At 37.5% G+C, this 25,347-nt stretch overlaps 1 protein-coding gene across 1 annotated transcript in view; it reads right to left on the reverse strand.

The window, feature by feature from the left end:
* Nucleotides 1-24,960, reverse strand: part of trhr2 (thyrotropin releasing hormone receptor 2) — a 66,146-nt gene extending 41,186 nt beyond the window's left edge. The window contains exons 1-3 of the mRNA XM_028809503.2: nucleotides 24,759-24,960; nucleotides 6,616-7,150; nucleotides 1,807-2,233 (exon numbers count right to left, since the gene is read on the reverse strand). Of these exons, the coding sequence (XP_028665336.1) occupies nucleotides 1,807-2,233; nucleotides 6,616-6,995 (807 nt within the window). The 5' untranslated portion in view covers nucleotides 6,996-7,150; nucleotides 24,759-24,960. The remainder of the gene's footprint in view (nucleotides 1-1,806; nucleotides 2,234-6,615; nucleotides 7,151-24,758) is intronic.
* Nucleotides 24,961-25,347: the final 387 nt, after the last annotated feature.

Consider the following 25,347-nt stretch of genomic DNA (forward strand, 5'->3'; position numbering starts at 1 on the left):
TTTGGAGCGTGACAGACTGTGATAACACTGGAACTTATAAAAACAATGCAGTCATGGCAAGCAAACCAAGCAAGCAATACAAAGAAATATTTTTTCTTGACTTTCAAGCTTGGGAAATGGGTACACTGTGTGAGTACATGAGTAATGGTGAGTGATTTAGTTTAGGAGCTTCTATCTAGATACCAGAAAGATTTTTTTTTAAATTTTTTAAATAACAGAACCTAGATTTAGTTCCGGCGCCGCCGAGAGTGGCAGCCTTTTCAGCAGCTCCGTGTATGTGTATGACTTTATTTTTCTACTTTTCTACTTTTATTTTTCTCTTTATTTTATCGATTATTTTTTTTATTGATCACTCCTATCACTTTATTTTATGTGGATTCGTTCCCTGGACACACTTACTTTTATAACTATGCGACTCTTCAATTCCACCGGGTGGGGGGGGGGGGGGGGGTGGGGGGGGGGGATAAACATTAACATTATACATAGTTATTGTCTGTTTTTACCTGCATTATTATCAGTCTTTAATTTAATATTGTTTTTTGTATCAGTAAGGTGTTGCTGGAGTATGTGAATTTCCCCTTGGGATTAATAAAGTATCTATCTATCTATCTATCTATCTATCTATCTATCTATCTATCTATCTATCTATCTGTCTGTCTGTCTGTCTGTCTGTCTGTCTGTCTGTCTGTCTGTCTGTCTGTCTGTCTAAAAAATAAATATTTTCCTAGGATGGATGAAGTAACAGAGATGAGAGTAACATATGTAACAAATAAATAAAAGGCCATAGAAAACCCTTATAATGGAAGACTTAGTGAGGGAAAGAATTACAACAGTATTCCTGTTGGTCAGTGATAACAACTGCTTTCTCCTTGTACATTATTTTATATATATTTTTTGTATTTATGAATTGAAATATTCTTTTGCAAATTAATATTGTACACCCGGCAATGCACATCAAACACTCCTAGTGTAAAAATTTCTTTACATGATTTTTGCTGTCTCCAGGCATTTCAGTGTAATTTACAAAGAATCTTAATATTCATTTTATTTTCTGAGTTTAGGGTCACGGATACCCAGGGCCTACTTACACCCTGGGTAGCGTGCCAGACTATCACAGTGCACACTCCTGCACACAATTTACAATTGTTAATTAACCCGACAACAATCACCTAGCTGAGATTTAAATGCAGCTTTGTGGAAATGTGAAGAAGTAGCATTAACTCTTTTCACCTTTTACTAATTTTTAATCATTCACTTTGATCGGTAGCTTCTTAGTAGCATACCTACAAAAAGTTATCAATCCCTAACATTAAACATGAATGGTTACTGTTCAATCATCCTGTTACATGTCATATCCTGTTGTTTTTCAATTTAATTAACTTAGCATTTTCAAAGCCACTAAATCCATTTCAAAGAAACAGAGGGCTGCAGCCTAACCGTGTATTAGACACCAGACCACCTTAAATTCTTATAAGGTTTTAATTTAGAATTGCAATTTACTTTAACACTCACATCTTTAGGATGTGTTGAGGAGAACTGGAGCATCCGGAGATAAATCCATGCACACAATAAAATGCACAGATTAAGTGGGGTTTCAGAATGTTATATTATGCAGTTTAATTATTTTGTAATTTCTGAAACCATATTTATAGATAATATACAATTAAATGTTGTCTTTTTTACCTATTGTGTTTAAATACCATAAAATAAGGTGCACATCAATAAGAATTATTAAAGTTCTGTTTAATAAAACAACCCCAATATTTTTTAAAAATCAAAGCATGCAAATTTTGTCTGGATACCCACCTGTTTCCTTGAAGAAAGAGCTCCTTTGGTTCGAGGTCGATTGCTGCCTTTGCTGCTTTCTGAATCCATTCTGCTTTTTTCCTTTACACTTTTATCTTTCCAGCGCTCTGTGGTGTTGGTATCAGCTCGATTAGGAATAGGACCAAGGAACAGGATCCTGGCAATAAGTCCGTATAATACAATTGCCCCAAGTAATGGGGTCACATAAAAGATAGCAAAATCAATGAGATAAATGGGCAGGTAGAGATCTCGAGACACTTTGTAGCCACATTCCACATTCATGTTTTTGTTTATGTTGATGTCCACCAGGAAAAACCATAACATGCAGTAGACTGATGTCACCACCCAGACAAAGGCGATGATTCGTTTGGCTCTGGACACGGTGCACACAGTTTGAGCCCGCATTGGATGACAGATAGCTATGTACCTTAAAAAATAAAGTATGATAAGCATAAACATGTAACAAAGCATAACTGTTTTGACATAATCAACTTTTCCATTTTGGATTGACACACATCATTTAAAATCCACAGCCTTAGAACAAGGTCTCATTACACAGCAAAATGTATTTTGTCTAAACCCATTTTCATTCAAATATCTTTAAAATTGCTTTTACAAATTTAAGAGAAAAACTATATAATCAGTTGTTCTTTTGCACAAAACTACATTCCTAGAAAAATAGCAATAAAAACACAAACATATATAGTATGTCTTCCATAACACTCAAGTAAAAGAAATCAAAGCAGACTCATTCAAAATAATTTTATGGAAAACCAAAATGGTTGACTTGACACTGTGGCACAGTGCAGCCAACCCAATAGTCCAAGCTTGATAAATACTACTCTGTTTTTTTCCAACATCCCAAAGAAGGTTAATCTGTGTCTCTAAATTGATGTGGTGTGAGTGAGTGTGAGTGTGTAAACGAGTGTGCACTGTAGTGGACTGGGGTTCTGCTCAGGGCTGATTCCAGGCTTGTACCCAAAGTGACTGGGATTGATTTGTGTTCCACATGGCCCTGTGCTGGACAAAGCAAATCAATAATGTAGACAGCTATACAGCAAATGGTCAGTTTTGAAACAATCTAATTGTGGAGGATCTCAATTGAGATGGTTAGAAGGAAGGATCAGTGGGTCTATTCAATATTTTCTTTATTCATGTTTTCTGAATTAATGGTTTAACTCATTTAGTGAATAGATCTGCAACATTCTGAATGACAATGAACATTTAAACAAATATGAAGCAAGTCATTTTAACATGTATGATTGTGAATTAAGGTTATTTTTTTAAAGTACTGTATTTCACTCTCACTCCTAGATGCAACTACTGGGATCTGTCCAAATTTAAATTAACCACTTCTCACCCCAGTTAGTATAATTTCTGGATCACACAGAGGTGATAAAGAAGGTAGAGTCATGCAGAACAATTACCTGTATAAGTTTTTTCAGTTATAGTTAAATTAGCACTGTCTTTTTCCTCTGTAGCTCCATATCAATACTATTAAATGTCCATTTGACACTGGTAACCATTTTATGTTCTCAAAGAGGAATGCAGCAGATCTTTATTTTAAAACACAGTGTGTGGCATCCTATTTTGCAGTTGCCATCATCTTACCTATACATGTTTAGACATTCAGAACTTAATGGCAATAAAAAAAACTATCCCCAAATAGCCATAACCACATCAGAGATTCAAGAACATGCAATATGTATTTGGTTTAATTTTAAAAGTTCTGGGGTTCATCGTGCGGGGGGGTGCTGCAACATGCTTTCAGCGCATGCTCCCAACCTGTCTCCTCTGTAGTTTTTAATCTAGTCAGAAATATAAGTAGCCTACCTCAGTTGTTGGCCCCTGTTTCAAAAACATGGGTTCTTAAAGCTCACAGATACACAAGCAGTGTAAACAAAAAAATTCAAACACATAGTGGCACTTTTTGGGGTAAGAAAATTTAGATACCTCCACAGTATCATCAAATTAAAAAAAACACACTTGTTAAATGATCACAAAACCCACTAAATTTCTAATAGTTAATATTGTAATTCTTGGCTAACACAGCATAGGCATTTATAGTCATGGCAGGATACAGAACTTAAGTTTGATCCTTTATAGATGTGCTGCCCATTTAAGACGGGTTGAAATCTAAATAATCAACGTAGACCTCAGCGTTAACATTTGCAATGCATCATGCAATGCACGTGTCTCTGTTATATGCCATTTTGTATGGGATTCTTAAAAGCAGTGTTAATGTTTGTGATGCGCCATCTACTAGAATAACAGATGCAATGCATTTTATTATTAAAAAGTAATGTGCCATCTGTTGGAATGGCAGAAACATAGCAATTGGACAGACACAGACAGACCCACAGACATTTAATCTTTTATTAAGATGGATCTTATAATCTTTGATTAATGTGATATTTGAACATACTGTAGAACAGGAAAAAGGCATGCTCAAATTTTTGATGCCCTAACCTACTTGCCAACTCTGAACACATTTTTTTATTTTTTTATTTAAAGAGATTGACAGGGGAATGATATTGTTTTATTTTAAAGCCTGAAGGACAAAATAAAAGTTGGAGTACATAATGTTTCCTTTTGAGTAACTTTTTATCGTGATCATGCATCAACCTTTGGGTGATACTTAAATGTTAGGTAGATTATAATACACTGCCCTCTCATGTCTACATTACATTAATAATTTCTGCTTTGGTAACACTTTAGTTTAGGTACTGCAAAATGAATCTATTACTCATTTACTCTTATGTATCAACACCTTAACAAAGGCTTCTTCTTAACACTTATTAAACATTTGTAGATGGGTTATTCATCTCTGTGCAGTGTGGTATATTGTCATGATGGTAAAATTACACTTTTGTTCATCAATTCAGTTCTCCTTGAAATCTACCTACTCTGATAGTTGATTCATAAACTTATTATGAAACATTCAGTTCCATCTGATTTCAGCCTCATTGTGGTCGACAGACATTGTGCTCTGACAGTACTGAACCCTTAGAAAAAATGGAAAAAATTCCTCCGGCTGCCTCTGACGCATGAACAGAAGGGAAGAGTATGTTCCATAAGGATTTATGTTAAAAAACAAATGATAGGAGGACAGAATATCCAAACCCAAGTGAAAGCCAACCATTAGCACCATTAAGAGTGGAATAGCAAAGACAATGTGCACGAGTAACCCCATAAGTGTGCAGCTTTAGAACTAGCAGTCCCCCAACTACTGGACTCCCACTGAATCACTCCTAATTAGTCCCAATGAATTTTACTTTGGGGATCCTTATAACTGCCAGGCACTGGAAATCTTATGCCTCTCCTGAATCTGAGACTATTTTCATTATAATCTGGCCAGGGCTCCATATTGATGTTTATGGGTGTCGGATCCTTTTTATTTCATTTTGGTATTTGGAGTTCTACTAAAATCTGCATTACAAATGGAGACTGTTAATTGTAGAGTAAAAGAAACTCCAAATTTGTTAAACATGTTGAACTATTTTTTTCCTTTAATACATGTTTGTAATGCTATTATACCAGTAATCACCTTTTATAGTAAGAAAGAGGAAGAGGAATTGTCTAGACTAAAAAAAACACTGTTTAAATGGAGCTCTAGTAATTATGCATTGCATGAATGTCTGCAGAACAATTTGTCAGTTATAGAAGCTTGATATTATACAGTTAGATTAGACTAGTTTTCATTTTCCCTTCTGCATAATTAGATTTTTCAAAATCTTTTTATAGGTTTTACTGACTTGAATATTTAAACAGTTCTAAAGAATTTCAAACTCAATTTAAAATTAAACATTTTTCAGATTTCTTTTCGTACATCTAGCCCTCTATTTTGATATTATGACACCTCAGCTTATCCTTTCAGTTTTAATAACACATCCATCTATCCAATGTTTAACTTGCTTAACCCAATTCACAGTCATTGGGGCTGAAGGATATCCAAATGGTACAACATTCCTTAACTTCATAAAACTTGCAGCTACATTGGGCAAAAAGCAGAAATCCATATTGGAGAGGGTATTATTGAACATCTCCTTGTCTTCATTTCTGAATCTAGTAATTCCAGTTTAGGGTTGGGGAAGGAAGAGTATCTCTTTGCAGCATGTGACAAATACAGGAACCAGTCTGGGATGAAATGGCAGCCCAGTGAAGAGCACTCTCACATACAGTATACAGCACACACATTCACACTTTCTTGTATACTTTCATCCTTTAACCTAACACACATCTTTGGGATGTCAGAGGAAAAGCAGAGAACTCTGAGAAAAATCTATTCAGATATAGAAAAGTGCAAATTTCACACAGAGTGACCAGATCAGGATTGCAATTTAGTCTCCTAGAGCAAGGAGGAGATAGCACTTACCACTTTGCCAGGATGTCAGAACTTTCATACAAATGGTCAAGAGTCACACTGGGTCAGTTTTAATTAGCAAGGCAACCAGACTGCTTTATGCACAATAGGAGGAATCCTGCGTGACTTCCACATGGGGAGAACATATAAACAACATGCAGAAGAAACTGGCCTGTAACTCCAGAGTGCACTTCTACTGGCCCTTTAATGTATTGTTAGTATTAATTTGCATTTAAGGACAGTTTCTATTCACAGGAGTTTGAATCTCTGATTTGCATTTTATTGGATTCCAAGCTACTGGCCCTTTAATGTATTGTTAGTATTAATTTGCATTTAAGGACAGTTTCTATTCACAGGAGTTTGAATCTCTGATTTGCATTTTATTGGATTCCAAGAAGCTGCATCCCATAAATATTCCATTTTTAAACCTTTTTCTTTCATCTTACCTTTCAACTGTAAAAGCTGTGATTGAGCAGGAGGATACATTTATTCCAAGGTACTGAAAGTAGGTAATGCCAAGGCAGCCAGCATGCCCATAAATCCAGGTTCCTGCTAAACTCTCAGAGACGTTAGGTAGCCCTGCTGCCACCAAAACCATGAGATCTGCCACAGCCAAACTTACAAGATAGCAGTTGGTGGGGGTCCTCATATGGCGAGTAGTCAAAACCACTAGGACCACCATTATGTTTCCGATAATGCCCATTCCACATATCACCAAAACCAAAAACACAGAGACTGTTTTATATTCTATTGACCTGAACACAAGGTCTGCACTGTTAATCAGTGATATGTTGGTTGGTGTTTCAAATTTACTGCTGTTATCCATCTTTATTTTTTTCTTAAAGAAATGGAAAGAATATTTAATACTGTTTCATATCTGCAGTGGGGTCAGAGTTGTTCATGTTCCTCTTTCCAGTTGTCTTCTACATTTATTGCTTCCTTTTGAATCTCCAAATGTAGAGCTGGTGTGTTTCATTATCCCTGAAACAGAAAATAGTAATATAAACATTTGGTAATTTACTGTACTTTACTGTATGTAGTGCAAAAATGCGCATATTATTCATTTACTCTTATGTAACAAGATCCTAACAAAGACTTCTTTTGGTCTTCATTCTACTTATTGTGGACACTAGGGGTCACTGTTGCCCCATAAGCCCAACAGACAGATGCACAGAACACAGGTTAAAAGCACCCAGAAGATATTTATTAAATATTTCTTCTTCCACAGTGCTCCCAAAACACCACAGACACCAATACACAATCAATAAACACAATAATAATCACTATTCTCTCCTCCACACCTCCCAGCAAGCTTTGTCCACCAACCACCCAACTCTGGCTCACTTGCTGGGTCATCAATAGTCCTTTAAATAGGCCTTGACCCGGAAGTGCTTCTGTTCTTCCTCCCACGTGACTTTCCAGCACTTCCAGGTCAGATGGAGGACTTGAGTTTTCATCAGCCAAGAAGTACTTTGGAGCTTCCGTCCTTGTGACTTGGGAGTACTTCTGGGCTATGGATGAAACACAACTCCTTTCAAGCAGGGCTGTGGCATTACTCTACATGTCCCATGGTGCCCTGTGGGAATCTGGGGAACTGCTGCAGTCCAGAGGAGCTGCCATCTAGCATCTTGGGGGATGCAGTATCCTACAAAAGCTGCTTTCCCCCGTCCTTCCATCGCAGGGGCGTCCCGGCCAGGTTGAGCTGCCGGCCGTCTCTTAAATTAAAAAACATCAGTAGATAGGTTATTCATCTCTTTGCAGTGGGTCATATTGACATGATGGTAAAATGAATTGTTAATATGACAGATTCCCAGGTCTAAATACTGTATGTGATATTAAGAGAAATGAGTTTCAGTTAAGTCACCTCAGACCAGTCCAAGGTGAAGTTTTGTTAATAGGGTACATTGAAGAGATGAATAAACACCTTACTGATGCTTTTTACGTGTTATGAAGACCCAAAGAAGTGTATTTTTACATGGTAGTACATGAATAAGAGATGCATTTTACAGTACCTATACTAAAGTGTTACCCAACATTTTCAAAAACAGTTAAATGTGTACCAATTAATATGCAATACTGAATAAAGGTTGAAATTGGTGTAGCCTTGAAGTTGAGGACATACTGGTCTCCTTGCTGATTAGGCAGTAAGGCAGCAGATAGGATAGAAAGACAGCTGAGATCTTTGGATTTAAGATGACGTATGGTGGTCTTTAAAAGGCAGCAATGAGGACAGTGAGGCAGACAGATAGTGTGGGCTGTGTGTATTAAAAGTTGCAGGTATATGAGGTAACTGTTTAATTTGGCTGTGGCTTTGTGTGATTTTTGTCTTTGATATTAGGGGAAGTGTCTTGCAGGTGTCATACTTGGTGCTGTTTCCTTTTAGAGGATAATGGCTGAACTTAAGTAAATATGCAAATACAAGTTACAGTAAATCAAACACAAACATAAAAATATCAATACAAGATAAAAAAAAACACCCATCCCATGGCGCCCACCCAACAGCACCAAATGGGTGAATATTTTATTAGTGCATTTTTGGCCTTTTTATTACTTTTTATTTTAAAGCCAGTGAGAAATATGCTTATTTTTTTGGAGTGTGTAGTTGCTGGCCACAGTCTTCCATTTTTAAATAGTTTATAAATAGGAGCTGCTTTCTTTCTGCTGGTCAGATGAGGTCAATATCCAGCATTTTAGTTGAATCTTGAGCCACTTCTTAGTTTTTATAGAAGGGGTTATTGGTGTGGTTGGGTCTCCAAGGGTTTTAAATGTGGATGGTTTATATTTTTATTATTCAATATATAAAAATATTTAGGCTTTTGTTTAATATTGTTTGTTGACTGTGTAGCACTTATGAGAATCAAAATGTAATATTTTTATCTTTTCTGAATGAACCCTATTAACTCTATAACAGGTCTGTGATTCATTTTTGTGTAAAGTTTTAAACCACTTCTAGTTGACAGCAGTAATGGTATCTGTTGTATTAGTAACACTTCTTCTGGTCCTGTATTACCTCTTTTAGAGTTGGTGTAGTCACAGGTGAAATTGTATATGACAGGGTTCTTTATATAACAAAATACTAAGATATGCGTGTTCAGTTCCTCAGAGCAATTTGGTTGGTCAGTTTGACTTTTAGAACATTAGGACACTCTAGACGAGAACAGGCCATTCAGCCCAACAAAGCTCGCCAGTCCTATCCACGCAATTCTTCTAAAAAAACATCAAGTCTAGTTATGAAAGTTCCTAAAGTCTTACTGTCTACCACGCTTCTTGGTACATTATTCCAAGTGTCTAAGGTTCTCCGTGTAAAGAAAAACTTCCTAATGTTTGTGTGAACTCTACACTCAACAAGTTTCCAACTGTGTCCCCATGTTGGTGACAACGAAAGAGGAAGTGTGAGTGTGAGATGCATGAAGGGGAGTAAAGGCATATGAAGCTCACTGACAGAGTTGGCTTCAAAGAGGGCAAGTAAAAAACAGGACAGAAGCTGAGAAAGGTGCCTCATTAATAATGACAGAGTCTAAGAAGCAGGTTTTATGGGAACACACTTAAGAGACAGAGTACCAGTGAAGAAACATTCACCCATGTGAATACAGAAGAAAGGCACTGAAGGTCAAGAGATTGCAAATAGTTTTTAATTATTCTGTTACTTCTCTTTGACAGGTACAATGGCTAGTATAATATGCAGAATTAGAGTATACAAAACTGCATTTGAATGGAATGTCTTTCATAGTCATATCTCTTTGTTAATGATGGAGAATTTCATACATGAACATGTATCTTAGTGAACATGACTTCAAATAAAGCAGGGTTTCAGCTGTTCTTCCTGGACAAAAGAGTGTGGAAGTCACATTCTCTGGCCAGCTTTTTTGATTTCTCTTAAATTACAGACTATGGATATGATTGGAACTCATATGAGGAACCCCCAGCTATAAGGATGTCGTGTCTGCTACTTTCAGCTAATTGCATCATCTGGTTGCACCTACTGTGAGCTCTGTTAATGCAGTGCAGAATAACCCTGAGCCATTTTTTCTACTATAGTCTTAATGATTAGTGCTGCACCTTCTAGTCTCCTCTTTGGCAATTACATTCTAAACGTAGCTTGCTTCTCTGAGCTTTGTCTTTAAGATGGTCTGGAACAATGATCCTGAATGATTCCTTGTCCTTTCACCTCTCTTTCTTGACATCCACACTTCCTCATTTTTTTTTGCCACTCGGATTCTTGAATATTAGAAAAAAAATCTTAAAATTTTTGCAGGTCTCGATTGCGGCAAAAAGAAATAAGACGTTGCCAGTGAATTCGGAATTTCGCCATCGACACTGTCTTGAAAGACCAATTAAAAAAAAGAAGAAAAATTTCGGGTTGCAAATGTATGCGAACTGCTGCATTTGAAGATGTCGAAAAAGCAGTTTTTATGTGGTTCAGTGATGCTTGTTCAAGAAACATTCCTTTTAATACGGCACTCATTCAAGAAAATGTGAGGACATCCCACAACTGGACAACACACCGAAGAGCATCCCGAAGTGCAATCACCGCGTTTGTGGAAGACTGTTTATATGTTGTTATATGTTATATGTTGTTTATATGTTCACAACTCTGCTGCGTCTCTCTGCCAAAGCAAACTCAATGGGTGATGCAAGGAACATTGTAAATGCAGGGAACAGGATTACTTGGCCATTAACCTGGCCACGACCCTGTCTGACTGCTGTGTCTGTTTATAGGAGAGTGGCAGATCCCACTACAATAAATAACCGTGCTGTTCCTGTTTCAAGGTGAATAAAGCTGTTTTTGCTAAAGTACTGAGACTCAGCCTCATGTTTTGGGGTGTAAGACAGGGACTTATAGTGCAACCCCGATCTTTTAGGATTTCTTCTGTGGCGCCTCACTGCACCGCTGTGAGCCTGCTGTTGCCCTGCCCTAGCAACAGACAAATAGTCTTACACAGACGCGGCAATCACGCTTCGGGACACACTTCAGCTTGACATTCTGAAGTCGGGTGGGATTCCAGGGCGGGGGGGATTGGGGGGATCCCAAAAGAGTTCAGAAACCTCACAATATGAAGAAGAAGAAAAGGATGATTCGGCTTCTGATTGATAACTGTGCTGCCCACAAAATGCTTCTGCATTTAGATAATGTTCATGTTGAATTCCTCCCACCCAATTGCACAGCAGTGCTTCAGCCATTGGGTTTGGGCATCATTCACACCCTGAAAGTGTATTATCGCAAGGAAATGCTGAGAACAATTCTCGTCAGCATAACTTGTAGACAGGAGAAGATTAAAATTAACGCGAAAGAAGCTATTGAAATGATTGCAGATGCCTGGACGCAAGTTAAAGAAAACACTATAGCTACAAATACAGAATCTCATTACAATGAAATTTTCATTACAACGAAATATTTTTTAGGTCCCTGGAAATTCGTTGTAATGGAATTTTACCTGTATGTATATATATATATATATATATATATATATATACACATACAGGTAAAATTTATATATATATATATATATATATATATACAGCTGAGTATTGACTAAAGTATATAAAATTAATAAAGGCAGTATATATAAATATGGTACTGGATATGTATGTAATTCTTTAGGTACACAACTTAACTTTTTTGTATTATTGTTTCATGTTGAAAAAATTACATGAAAATGCCACGCTGACCAAAGCACTGCCTGAGGTGTTTGCCTCGTTGCTGGCCCTGGATAAAACAATATTTTTTAACCCATTAAACAGGCACGTGAATCACAAAAAGGCCTAATATATATTGTCACACACGTGCACATGGGAGGCAGCTAAATGGACCAAAAGAAAGTAATTCTACACCAGCAAAGGGGGTGACAGGGTGCACTAAAACTTCCTCTTTTATCTCTGCAGACCGGACATGGGAAATTCTGCTTGATTCAGGCCCAATGATGTCACTTCAGGTTCCGTCCCCAAGAACACAACTTCCAGTTTCGGCTTCAAGAACATCACTTCTGGTTCCGGCCCTGAGGATGTCACTTCTGATTCCTCCCCCGAGAACATCACTTCTGGTTCCAGGCTTCAATGACATCACTTCTACCTGCCTGCCTTAAATACAAGACCGCTTCCTCTGTAACTTCAGTTCTGTTTTGATCTGAACTCTGTACACATCTGTGCAACTTATTTTGCCATTTTTCAGCCAGGCTTCAAGTATATGGGTGGCTACCCCAAACCTTTCTTTGTGTGTCAAGACTGTTCACTTTCACAATATATATATATATATATATATATATATATATATATATATATATATATATATATATATATATATATATATATATATATGTATATATATATATGAGTGAGGGACAGCCTGCTTCTTTACCCAGCCAGAATGCCTCCTTAAATGAAGTACACGGGGAGATGGCTTTTGAAAGGCCCCAGAATTCTACTTGGCAGCCCCCTAGGGTTGCAACAGCGCCTCAGATTCCGAGAGGGGTGTATGGGAATTGGTATTTGTCGGCTCAGCTCTATTGGGTTCCAGGGGTGTTGCCAGGGGGTGCTGCAGGAATTGCTGAGCCCTCTTATGTAGAGCTTCCGCCTTACCCAGAAGTGATCCCAGCTCATTAGTATATTGCACCAAAAGTATTCCCAGGATTCTGAATGAAATGAACGGCGTCAGTCCATTCAAGGAGCCAGAGTCGGGAGAAGGAGAACAAAGTTTGCCAGAAAAGGAGTGGAGGCAGAAAAGAGAGACAGGAAGAGATAGAGAGAGAGAGAGAGAGAGAAGCCAAGAAGAAAGAAGATAAGCGGCAGTGTATCTTGTGTTTAATACATTGCTTATTGTACTGTGCTGCTGTGGGGAGCGAGAAGAAGGCACTTCCCCAAGAAATAAACATGTGTTGTGCTGAAACTTGTGTCTATCTTTGTTGGGTTTGGGCAGCTGGTGCGTCCCCTGCAGGCCACAATATATATATATATATATATATATATATATATATATATATATATATATCTATATATATATATATATATATATATAATGCAAAGCTGACTGACTCGTTCATTTACTCTCATTCACTCACACACTCAATCATCAACAAAAACACTATTTCCTATTTAGTTAAAAGCTGAAATTTGGCAGAATGGTGCATCTAGTGCACTAATTATCCTCTAAGATAGGTCATATCAATATTTCAATATTTAGGGGTTAAAAAAACCCCAATCAAAATAAATACCCCAAAATCTCAAAAATGCTTTGACTGATTTAATTGAAACTTGTATGCTCTGCACTGTGCTTAGAGCATGCTTTGTGCAAACAAATGATGGAGCAGAAGCGATTGACTGGCTGAACAGCAGCATTAACGATTAGGGTGGTTGAATGACTAAAGTAGAGGCAGTATCTTGGACAAGAAGAAAGAGATATGATCACATTTATTGTTTACAGTCAAGTATAAAATGGGCCCTGTGGTGGGCTGGTGCCATGCCCAGGGTTTGTTCCTGCCTTGCACCCTGTGCTGGCTGTGACCCTGTGTTAGAATATAGCGGGTTGGACAGTGACTGACTGACTGAAGTATAAAATGGAAAGTGAAATTTTGGTGACGCTCAAGAAAGTTACAAAGGTCAGTGGTTAGCAAGCGTGCTATAAACCTTGATTGCTGGTGCCAGGTGCTGTGGCTGTGAGTAGATGTTACTTTGCTAGAAGCAAAACAGAGTGAAGTAGAGACGGAAGTGGTGTCCTCCAATCCAAATCAGCCAGGAGCAATGCAGTGACATCTAGCTGTGGATACAGGCTTCAGTGGCTTAAGCCCCTGATCTTGTGTGCTCAGTTCCTGATCTTTTTCTCAGTTATATGCATGAAAATAACGGGAAGCCCCTGATCCTTTTGTCCATCATATACAATTTAGACCCAGTTAATGTTACACCACTATATGCGCGCATGAAAGCCAAAACAGACCACTCCACACCCCTCTGCTCATTAATTTAATATACATTTAAGACCAGGCTCAGCAATCACAGATGGGGCTAAGACCCTGATACCTACAAATCAGTTTAAATATAATCGGTCTTCCCACAAGCTACTCCATTGTAATATACATTTGCATCCACAGACTTTGAAAGGGGACCCCCAACCCTGACCTCTGAAATTATTTACATTCACATGCACATCTGTTTACTTTGGATGTCCTGCCCCACCCCACCCCATGTTTTCCAAAATTCTTTGCATCCATGCTTGAAGTGGGTCAGTACTTCTCAGTTTTTTGCTTTTGATTTCCAGCACTCTTATTTGCAAACAGGGAGTTTTTTCTAGCGTACCAGCTCTTCATTTTGCTCTGTCTACTTCCAGCCCCCAGTTGCAGCACTGGCAACTCAAAAGGAGACTTAATGGTAATTCCAAAGTAGACTCTCCCAATGGTCTTCAATCACAGTGCTTATATCATGCAATACACCAGTGCTGGTCTTCGAAAATGGCGCTTGGAATTTATAATGGGGAAACCACAGAAATTGTGATGTGTGACTTGAAGCTATTGCTCTGTGCTCCTCACTCTTCATGTTAATACATCAGTGTAACACATAGGGTAGTGGCACTTATACAGTATATCTAAGGAATTTAATGGGAGACCATATACAACTAATAAAAAACACAAAAGGAAATACAGTACTTGAGTGAGCGACCTAAAAAACTGAAAATCATAAATATCTAATAATAATAATAATATATACTCAGATTTCACATTATTCCTACTGATTATCCATTTCAGTTGAAAATAATACACTTTCTGGTAAAACTGTGCTTTGCAGTGATCATCAGCAAAAGCCACGTTGCTAGGAAAAGGATGAATTGATCAAACACAAGAATGTTTTACTCATAGGCAATTGTACATAGCACATTCAAGACAGGGCTGTCTTAACAGCATCTTAGGCCCATGGGCAAAGTAGTGTGCTGGGACCCCTGTTTTGATAGCAAATAAGAAACATAAATAGGCATTAGAAACATCATGGCCCCTGGCCAGTGCCCATGCGTTAAGATGGCCCTTGTTGAAGAGTAAGCAGCTCCCATGACCAAATAATATCATTATTTGAATGATGTCTCACAATTTACAGCATCTAAGATACAATTGGTCACATTTCATTTGGTTTTCCAACTGGAGCACAGTCAGGTGAAGTAAGTTGCTCATGGTTGCAGTGTCAGTAGTAGAATTTGAACCCACAACCTCAGGGTTTGAAGTTGAAGGTCCATAGCCTTAACCACCACACCTCATTGCCTGCCAATAGCATTAGTCCTTTGTAAAAAAAAATACAAATATTGTGTACCGAAAAGTACTTAGTTACTGAGTACTTACAATACACTCAATTAACCAACAGCACTATAATATGTATATACATAATTTCGAATAATATTTTAATTATTTAAATTTAAATATATATATCTACTCTCTCTCTCTCTCTCTATATATATATATATATATATATATATATAACCCTAAGCCTAAAAGTGCAATGATTTTGTTCAATGATTCTATGTGAAGTTTTTATGTCATTTTTTTGTCACGCTTTAAATCAGGCTTATTTTCAAACCTACATTATATGTTTGGTATCATTCTTTTCAGAATTGATCGAACTTTAATGTGATGTTGTTAGATTTTCAGATTCTTATTACGTTTTTAAATTATAAACTAAAAAATATCAAGAACTCACATCCTGCGAGATGAGAATTTGTGCCAAGAGATTTCACCAACCCAGGGCCGGAAATAAAGACAAAGAGTAGATGACAAAGATAGCTGCTGTACATGCTTTTAAATGTTTGAAGTGCCGCGCGAGATGCAGATCATGCGGCATCTCAGCAGCAGCAATCCAGCAGCTGATTGAGCAAAGAGGAGGTTAAAAAAAAAACTATTTGTTTACCATTGTATCACCATTTAAGTGGGAGTTTCAGAGGAGCAACTGCGTCTCCTTGGGGTGCATTCAGCCTCCCTCTTTACAACGCAAGCAGCAGAAATGCAAAATGGCTGGTGCATATCGCAGAAAAGGGGGTTGGCGGGCGAAGCGAGCAGAGGGTAACCCCCTAGTGTGTATATATATATATATATATATATATATATATATATATATATATATATATATATATATATATATATTTATATATGGCAAGGGGCTGGGGGTGGTACCCAGCCGGGATGCCCACGAGGACCAGAGGAGGGCTTACGCCTCCTCCAGACCACTGCTATGGGGCACCCGAATGCCTGAGGAGGCTGGGGGGAAGAAGACCAGGGACACCCCGAGTGCTTCCGGGTGCGCAGCCAGTACTTCCGCCACACTGGGGAGTGCCGGCGGAAGCTAATTGGGAGGCACCTGGAGCACATCCGGGTGTGTATAATAGGGGCCGCCTCCCTCCATTCAGTGGCTGGAGTCAGGAGGATGAGAGACAAAGTCTTGGAGGAGAGGAGTGGAGGTGGACCTGAGAGAGAGAGAGGGGCACTATTGAGAAGGCCTGGACCTTGGGGGAGTTTTGGGGTTGTGTGTGTCACTATTGTAAATATTAGTTTTGTAAATAATCGTGTTGTGGTGCTTTAAACATGTCTACCTGTCTGTGTCCAGGCCAGCTTCCACAATATATATATATATATATATATATATATATATATATATATATATATATATATATAAATATATCACATTTTTAAAACTTGCTTTTTCCAATACTGGGTAAGGGAGCATTGAACAAAAGGAAGGGACCGACTCTGGACAAGAAGTTTGTTTGTCCAAGTCATGCTTAGACACACACCTACAATAACCCTAGGCGGCCAATTGAAAGTCATCAACCAACCAACTTTGTGCATCTTTGTGACGTGGAAGAAAGGCAGTTCACACAGAGAAAATGTAACACAGACATGGTGAAAATAACATAACACCGCACAGAAAGTGAATGGCATCGTTTTGAACTCATAACTCTGTCTGAAGCTGTCAGGCAATTCACTGCTATGCCACACCTTTTCTTTGCTGATATGCCAGTGTGAATATAAAAAAATATATTTTGCATTTAATTACGCAAACAGGGATCTCTTTACCATGACATACCTAAAATATTAATTAAACAATTAAAAGAATGGATACTAGATTAAAGGAGTTTTAAGTAAAATGCCACAACATACTTCCATTAAAAATTATCCAGCTCTAAGGTTCTATTTCAAAGTTGTGAACAAAATAAAAAAAATATAGTATCATTGGTTAATCTGAAACCAATGTAAACCATTTGCCACACATGTTTATATAAAGTGTTTTCATTTTTTGATACCTCACACCAGTGCCAGTGAATAGTTATAGTCAAGCTGAGAATGCATTTGGAATTGTTTAAGGCCCTTGCAAAGCCTTTGTGTCTCTCTGTTGCAGCCCCCATTGCCTGTGTAAGCTCAGCCCCCAACATATATGTTGATGCATCACAAGCTAGTCTAACAGAAAACTCCAAGTCATAATGCGTCATTACTTGTTCTGAAGTATTTGCTTCCAAATAGGACTTCTCACACTGCCATCATTTATTCCTTTCTAAGAACGGACACAATTGTTGGAGCACAAATGAGTGGTTGGATAGAAATTTACAACTATAACTTGGAAGACTATTGAAGAATCTTTGTTGTGTTGTATTTACTGGTTGCAGAGATTAGACCACAGAATTTGTTTTGTCTTCAGTTTTGCGTGTCAAATTTGTGGCCACAAGACAGAGTGGTTCTTTAAAGGGCTCGCATTTCTCACTCAGTTTGTAGCCTATATTCTGTTTCAATGTCTGTTTTCAAGTTTGAAAGGAATTCCCTGTCTTTGCACTCTATGGTTATCATTGTCATCTCTTTTGAGAGGACCTGGTGCCCCTTGAAAATTCTGATCAGAGGTTTTCTACTATATCACATTTGCAAAAATAAACTTACGTAAAATTAATCCAATTCAGGTTTGCAGTAGGCCACAACTAATTCTGGCAGCATCAACTGCAAGGTAAGAATTAACCCTGGATCGGCACCAGTCCATCTCTCACACACATACCCACAAAAAGACAATTGAAATTCATAAATTATTCTAAACTGAACATCTTTGGGCACATGGGAGGAAAACTGTACAGGCATGTAGAGAATGTGCAAATTCTACAGCAACAATAACTTGATGCTGGATCAACGAGGGAGCAGTTTTAACCACCATACCACACTGAAAAGCACACCTATTATACAAAATCTACATAAACTTTGGATGGCTTTTATTGTTGGCTCCAATTTAGACCTTTTCTCAACTGGTAAACTTGTTTCAGTTTCATTGTGCTGGGACACTATCATCAAGATGAGCCAAAGAAAATTGATGTAGAAAAACTTAGAAGTTCACAGTTAGCGTAAAATCCCCACATATCCTTACCAAGTCATTCTTCTTGACAGTGGACACTCAGGGTAGCCTACCTATGGCTAGTAACGCTAAGTCTGGTTTTATAGACCTTTGGGGTTGTTCCCTCTTGGTGGAATAGCTTGGCTATAGAATAAATAGTACCATTCCCTTGTGTTTTTGAAGACTTCAGTATAATTTTTGAGTAACTGTTCTTGTGCTTTTGCAAGAGTCTGTTTCAGGTGTCTACAGTAGTTTTTTTACCATTCTTGCCCAGCTCTGTATTCAACAGTATGTCTTTAACAAACAATGGTAGCCCTGTTCCAGGTAGGGCTTGTACTTGTTACTAATTAATTTGCTAACCACAACATGCACACAAATGCAATCTTCTCACAGGGCTCAAAGACTCTCTAAATTAGGTTTTAAAAAAGAAATGAGTTCATCTTAAGGACATATAGTCAATGTACATTTTGTATACAGACATGGGAATAATAGACACAGCTTATCCTTCCTCTTGATCCCCTTTTCAGGTGAGAACATTAAATTTTTCCAGAAAACCAGAAAAGACAAATGCTGTACCATAATCCAAATAACTATTTTTGTTTAATTGTTAACACTTTCAATAAAACGTTCTTCTTTAGTTGTTTATTGTATGTGAGTTTGTTATTTGTAACAAATTACATACCATATATACTCGGGTTTAAGTTCTCCCGCGGATAAGTCAGGGCTTGATTTTACCATATAACTTCTTGTATTTTATAATGTTGGTTGTATTAGTCGAATGTGGAAAACTTGCGCTATTGGTCCAAAAGATTATGATATGCTAACACCCACCTGAGAGATTAACCATGGAGCCTGTGTTGTATGTATTGTGCCCACGTGACCACACGGTAATACCCAAACTATTCTGAAGCGATGTTTGCATTGTTTTGTGTTTTTTCTATCTCGCACCCCTCATACACCTTAATCATAAGAGCATCCCTTATCTATGATGGAGCGTTCAATCAGAGGAAAATATGAAGCTGTTTTTAAATTAAAAGTCATTGAAGTGGCGAAAGAAATTGGTAACTGTGCTGCTGCAACAAAAATTCAATGTGTCTGAGAAACTGATGTGAGATTGGAGGAGGCAAGAAGATTTTAAGTGTCGCATTTTTGAACGGGCGCATAAGTCGGGATCTGATTTTATGATAGATTTTTTGGGTTTCAACACCCGACTTATACGCGAGTATATACGGTATTTATGATACTTCCACTTTTTGTCACAACTGTTACGTTCTTCTGCCACAAGGAGTCACTGTTTGGTGTAATTGGTGTTATTTTCCATAGCTCCATAACATTCCATTCCATTCGGCCCTTGAGCAAGGCCCTTAACCTGCAATTGCTCCGTCCTGGGTATAACGTTAACCTGCATCCAGCCCGGAAAGTAGGCCCTCCAACCTGCAGGGAAAATTTGGGTTTTGGTGGCAGGATTGGCATTCCATCTACCATAAAAAAACTCACACTGTTCCATTCCATCTGAACTAGTGTGATGCTGAGGTGTCACACATTGCATGACTGCACTTGGTTCCTAACCTGGGATCCTGAGGTGGTTTGTCATGTGGGGGGTACTGCAACGCACTGTATCAGAACATGCTTCTAACCTCTCCCTCTCTTGGATGGCAATTTCAATTAAAACTATGTTCAATGGTTCAGGCCATAACTACTCACTTTCTTCAATAAAACATTCAGATTTCCTGCAATCTTGCAGACCCTTTTTTATTTCTACCACATAAACACTAACTGATTATCTATTCTGATTCATTGTGTGAAAGTAAAAATATTTTGTAATCACCACCAGTTTGGGGAACTGATAATTTTGCAGAATTGTTGTAACTCCTGAGAAATTCTTACTTGAGGACTGAGGTTTTAAATTATAGAGTACTGTAAGTTGAAAGTTCTGGGGGCAATCAAACTGAATAGGACACAAAATATTTTATCTGCCTCATGGCTGGCAATGAAATATATGTACAGTAAATAGTTTTCTTGTCCTTCATTAAACTTGTTTTTGTAGAGTCCATCACCATTATTACTCATACCCAATTAGTTTCTAGACTGCTATTAACTTCATTGCTATTTATTCTTTTCTTTTTAAAGTATGATACACTCTAAACACATTCACAATAAACTCTACCCAACAACTGACACCAAATTTATAATGCTCTACCACCAGACTGTCAGGAGTTATGCTGAAACTTCCATGCAGTTGTCTGCCCTATGACCATGACACCACTGGCAATTCAGTTTTACTGGTTTATTGTTACTTGTTCTGTTTGATGCATATTGTATGTTGATATCTGATATTACATCTTTGTAAAATGGGAGGCAGGAAATATTGAAAGGGGCCAGGAGATAAGATGTCATAAACCAGGTAATGTTCATTTCCATGAGATTGGTGCTATCTGTCAAGAAAACACTGAACTAAATTTATAAGTCAGGAACATCTAGGTAAGAATTTGTAACCAGTTTCTGTAACTTGAAAAGCTGCATGGCACCTTTTTTCTATGCATTATCTTGGATAGTTAGAAAATTTATTGGGAATAGCTGGGTATGTTCTGCTCTGATGCAATTCTTCATGAAGTATGCCAAATGTCTAATATAGCAGCAAATCTGTCAGTATATGAAGTATGCAGTCAGCATCAATTTGACAAGGGAAAAAACAGCACACAAGATGGCAATTGTGGACAGAGCAAGCTGCATATGAAGAACAAAGAAGAGGAAGGTAACTCATTCACAATATTTTCACAGACATAGCACAGATAATAATGAAGGCAAATACAATAATAACCAGTCAGTTTTCTTTGTTTGCATGTGCATCTGCCATGTATGGGTTTAAATACATGTAATTGTGTGTGTATTTATGATTTAATATGTACACCAGTATTCCAATATAAATGAGCTCAAATATTTATTTTTGTTTTAAATGGGGCCTCTTGTTTGGCCAAGTACCTTGTTGCATTGGCATTTCTGATGAAAACACTTTACTTTGCTTTCACTTTTATTATACAGTACTTGAAAGGATCACAGTGACAATAAGAAAAGCTGGATAGGCCAAGTCTTAGCAATTGCATCCCACTCCTCCTTGGGAACTTCCAGATGCTGCCATTTCGATAAGTGATTTGCAGCTTGTCTTGGGATGTCTCTGTTTGGGATTAAATCAACTCTCACTCCAGAAGAGTGTCTGTTGTACCTCAGAAGAGGTAAAGTACACAGAGTATTAATCAACCCCACTCAAGACCACAACAGTGCAAGCAGCTGAAAGGAGCTGTGGCCAAAAATATGTTGGTGTTCACCATGGCATAAACCCAGGACCAACACAGGTGGCAAAAATGCAATCAAGTCAAAGATAGAGGCCTTGGGTACAATGTTAACAAGTCAGACTATGTTAACTAATTCAGACTCTATAATGCACTAGTGAGACTGTATCTAGATTACAATTTGTAGTTCTGATCACAACACTACCAAAAAAGACATAACAGCACTAATAATAAAAAGCAACCAAGTCCACACCTAGACTAATCAGCATGTCCTTGTGATCTAATCAAGGTCTTTGCATGTTCTTTCATGCACTTTTGAGTCTCAATAATTCCAAAGTACAGTCCTATAAAACATAACATATACAGAGCTACTTGAAAGCAATATCTGGATCTGTAGTTCCAGTAGGAGATTGCTCATATTTTGACTATTTTGAAAATGGCACTGACAACAGCTTAATATTCAGGTTCTTCCACAGACATCAAAAGTGTGACATTATCAGTTGAATTTCAGCCTGTTAGTGCAAATAGTTTATGAGTACATTATAACATTTTTGAATGCATTACAAATGACGCACCTAACACAACTTATGACATGAATCATGTAAACTTTTGGCATTAATTTCACAAACTATATTTTCACATAGACTCTTTTTCTGCCTGGCTTTGTAATAAAGTCAAAATAATAAGAAGAAATGAAAACACCAAGTCAGATTATACTTTCTTAATCAGGAGTGCTGCCTTGGATGCCTAATAAAGTTCTTTACCTGAGATTCCTTGTACAGAAATTTGATAACAAAAAAACATGACAGCACAACATGCAGCTGTTTAACAAGACTTATATTAGACAGGGAAGTCTCCTTATTTCCCTTAAGGATCATGAGCATTTCCTCACATACTCCATGATGTTAATTTCATTGGTATGCCATGTTGCTCCAGCAGGAGCACAGAATTGCAGGCACATGCCCTTCAGATTATCACAAGTGCCCATTGCAAATCAGTCTGGCTCTGAAACCTGTAGAGATCTAAATAGAATGAAGTTGGTTTGTAAATTCTTAAACTAAATCTCAGGAATTATGATTTATTTTGTTGTGCTTAATTATTATTATGCCAAAATTAATAATCATAATTTTAAAGTTAATGTTTTTTTTTTTAAATAACTATGCAAACTTTGAACAGATTTAAATGCACTTATAATATTCTGCAATATGTATGATCCAATTCTAAGTCACAGAAAACCACAGTCTGTCTTTAAGCACAGGCAGATTTTGTCATAAAAATATTTGTAAACATATTCTTCATAAATACTCTTTTATAATACTTAATAATACTTTTTGAGGAGAAACAAAATATATTTTCACTAAATGTAGTTGAAATAAATTAACTGAAAATCAGTGTTTGTCAACAGTAAGCTTAATTATCTGTCAATGTCTTTGTGTTTCTAGTTAAAAACCTTCAGCATTTTAGCATTTCTTGATTATCAGCCATGTGTGATTGTTGATTTCATTGACCTCAATAAAAACGGAGCTGTGAACAAACTTGTTAATGACAAGAGCAAAAAATTTGAGTTTTAATCCAATTTATTACAGCACCATGGGCCATGTAAGAGTAAAACCAACTGTTACTGAAGTATGTCCAGGATTTTAAGCATTCTGCTGGTTTCCCTTTTGGTCATTATATTAATGTATATACAAAGAAATACACTGTACTCATACCATGTCATAAAGTATTTTAAAGAAACCACAATAAAGCAAAACAATTTAAGTCAATAAAGCAGAACAGGTTAAGTGTTACACACTCTTAATAAGCAGATTATTAACAAAATTTTCCCTTGCTTGTGGTCAGAAAGATCTATAAGGGATTAAATAACATTTTTTTTTGCTGTAGGTGTTGAAGGAGAGGTAGACGCCGCACAATGAACAATAAATGTGATTATGCATTAGATGTGTGTTTCTCCCCTAACAACTAAAACAGAGCAAATCATATACTTTAACTAATATTACTATATCAATTTTATTAAAATATCTGTTTAAAATAGAATAACCTGATTTTTGTCATATCGTTGGGCAAGTGACTGTCAATATTAGATTATGTTGCATGCTTAAGCTGTTGAACATTTTAATTATAAATGCGTGCATTCCAATTTGAATATCAAAGGTGTGTTACTCTGTTGAGAAAAAAATTACTCTCTTCTCGAGTCACAGACTGCTAAAAAATAAGACTTCGCTACTCATTCCGCGCATTACCATTATTGACCGCTAGATGCCAGTCCTATCCTCGAAATAAAACGGCTTAGCCCGCTTTTGTTATTCATTTTCGAGCCCGCTCAATTCAATTCAAGGTATCAGCTGCTCATCCCAGTAATATATTCCGTCGGGTTATTTTTCATTTAAGTAAAACTGAAATATACATTAAAATAGTATGTTTTATAATGACTAATGGGTGGGAATTCATCAATGTTAAACTGTAGTGATCACCACTTGTTGAGTTCCATGCAGTTACGGTAACACAAGAAATCTTGCAATTATTATTCACAGGTCTTCCCTGCTTTCGGAAAAGTTAATGGTGCTGCAGTTTATATTTATAATGTTATATTAGAGACGAATGACAGCTACCTTTGCGGGTTCAAAAGAAAGAAAGAAAGAAAGAAAGAAAGAAAGAAAGAAAGAAAGAAAGAAAGAAAGAAAGAATCCCCTGCGTTCTGATTTTCACATTTACAAATTTTAGAAATAACTTTTTTGGTAAAAATGTGTTTAACAAAGCACAACATGCACACGTTTACTCTTGGCATAACTGTTCCTCTAGTTAAAGCTACTGAATTAAATGTATTTAAATTAATTTCCTTCTGCATTCTTGGAGAGGGGGCTAAACGAACTGCATTAATTAAAAAAGACAGCACACTCACGGGACACAATGATGCATGCAACTGACGCATAGCATTTGCATGGAAAAGAGAAGAGAAGAAAACTCACCTTAAATCCCCATCATGAGCTAGTCTGAAATGTAGGAAGGTGAATGTTGCTCTTCTTTATTTTATTCGCGAACCTCTGAACAGACAGGGATGCCTAGGTTTTTACTGGTTCTGCTTTCCAGGTACTGAATGCAACGAGTGTCAGTTCCCTTTTTCTAAGTAAAAATCTCCTTTGTAACCCTCTCTCGCATCTCGCTGGTGGAGCTTCCCTGCTGTCACATATAAAGGAATTCTCAATCAGCTGATCCCGCTTTCACTCCTCCGTGTCCTATAGCGCTCGGCGCTGCGCCCCTGCGCACACGGTGAGAGACGCTCGGGCTCGCGGGCCACTGAGCATCTTGGCAGCTCTGCACACCTCAGCTCTGGATGGTGCCATACCTCCCTATGTAGTGATTCTCTATAATTATATGTAGAAAACAACGTGCTGCTTGACATCTAAGGATCTTTTAAGAATATATCACTAATTCTGTTGCACCATATTTTATGCACCTGCTTACTACAATGTAAGACCAACAGGTCCATTCATAGACATCTTTTCAGCAGTATTAACACCTATTCTATTGAACAGCTGCCTTGGATTACATTGCCAT

The sequence above is a fragment of the Erpetoichthys calabaricus genome, chromosome 9 (genome assembly GCF_900747795.2).
Source record: "Erpetoichthys calabaricus chromosome 9, fErpCal1.3, whole genome shotgun sequence".
In the NCBI taxonomy this organism is placed as follows: domain Eukaryota; kingdom Metazoa; phylum Chordata; class Cladistia; order Polypteriformes; family Polypteridae; genus Erpetoichthys; species Erpetoichthys calabaricus.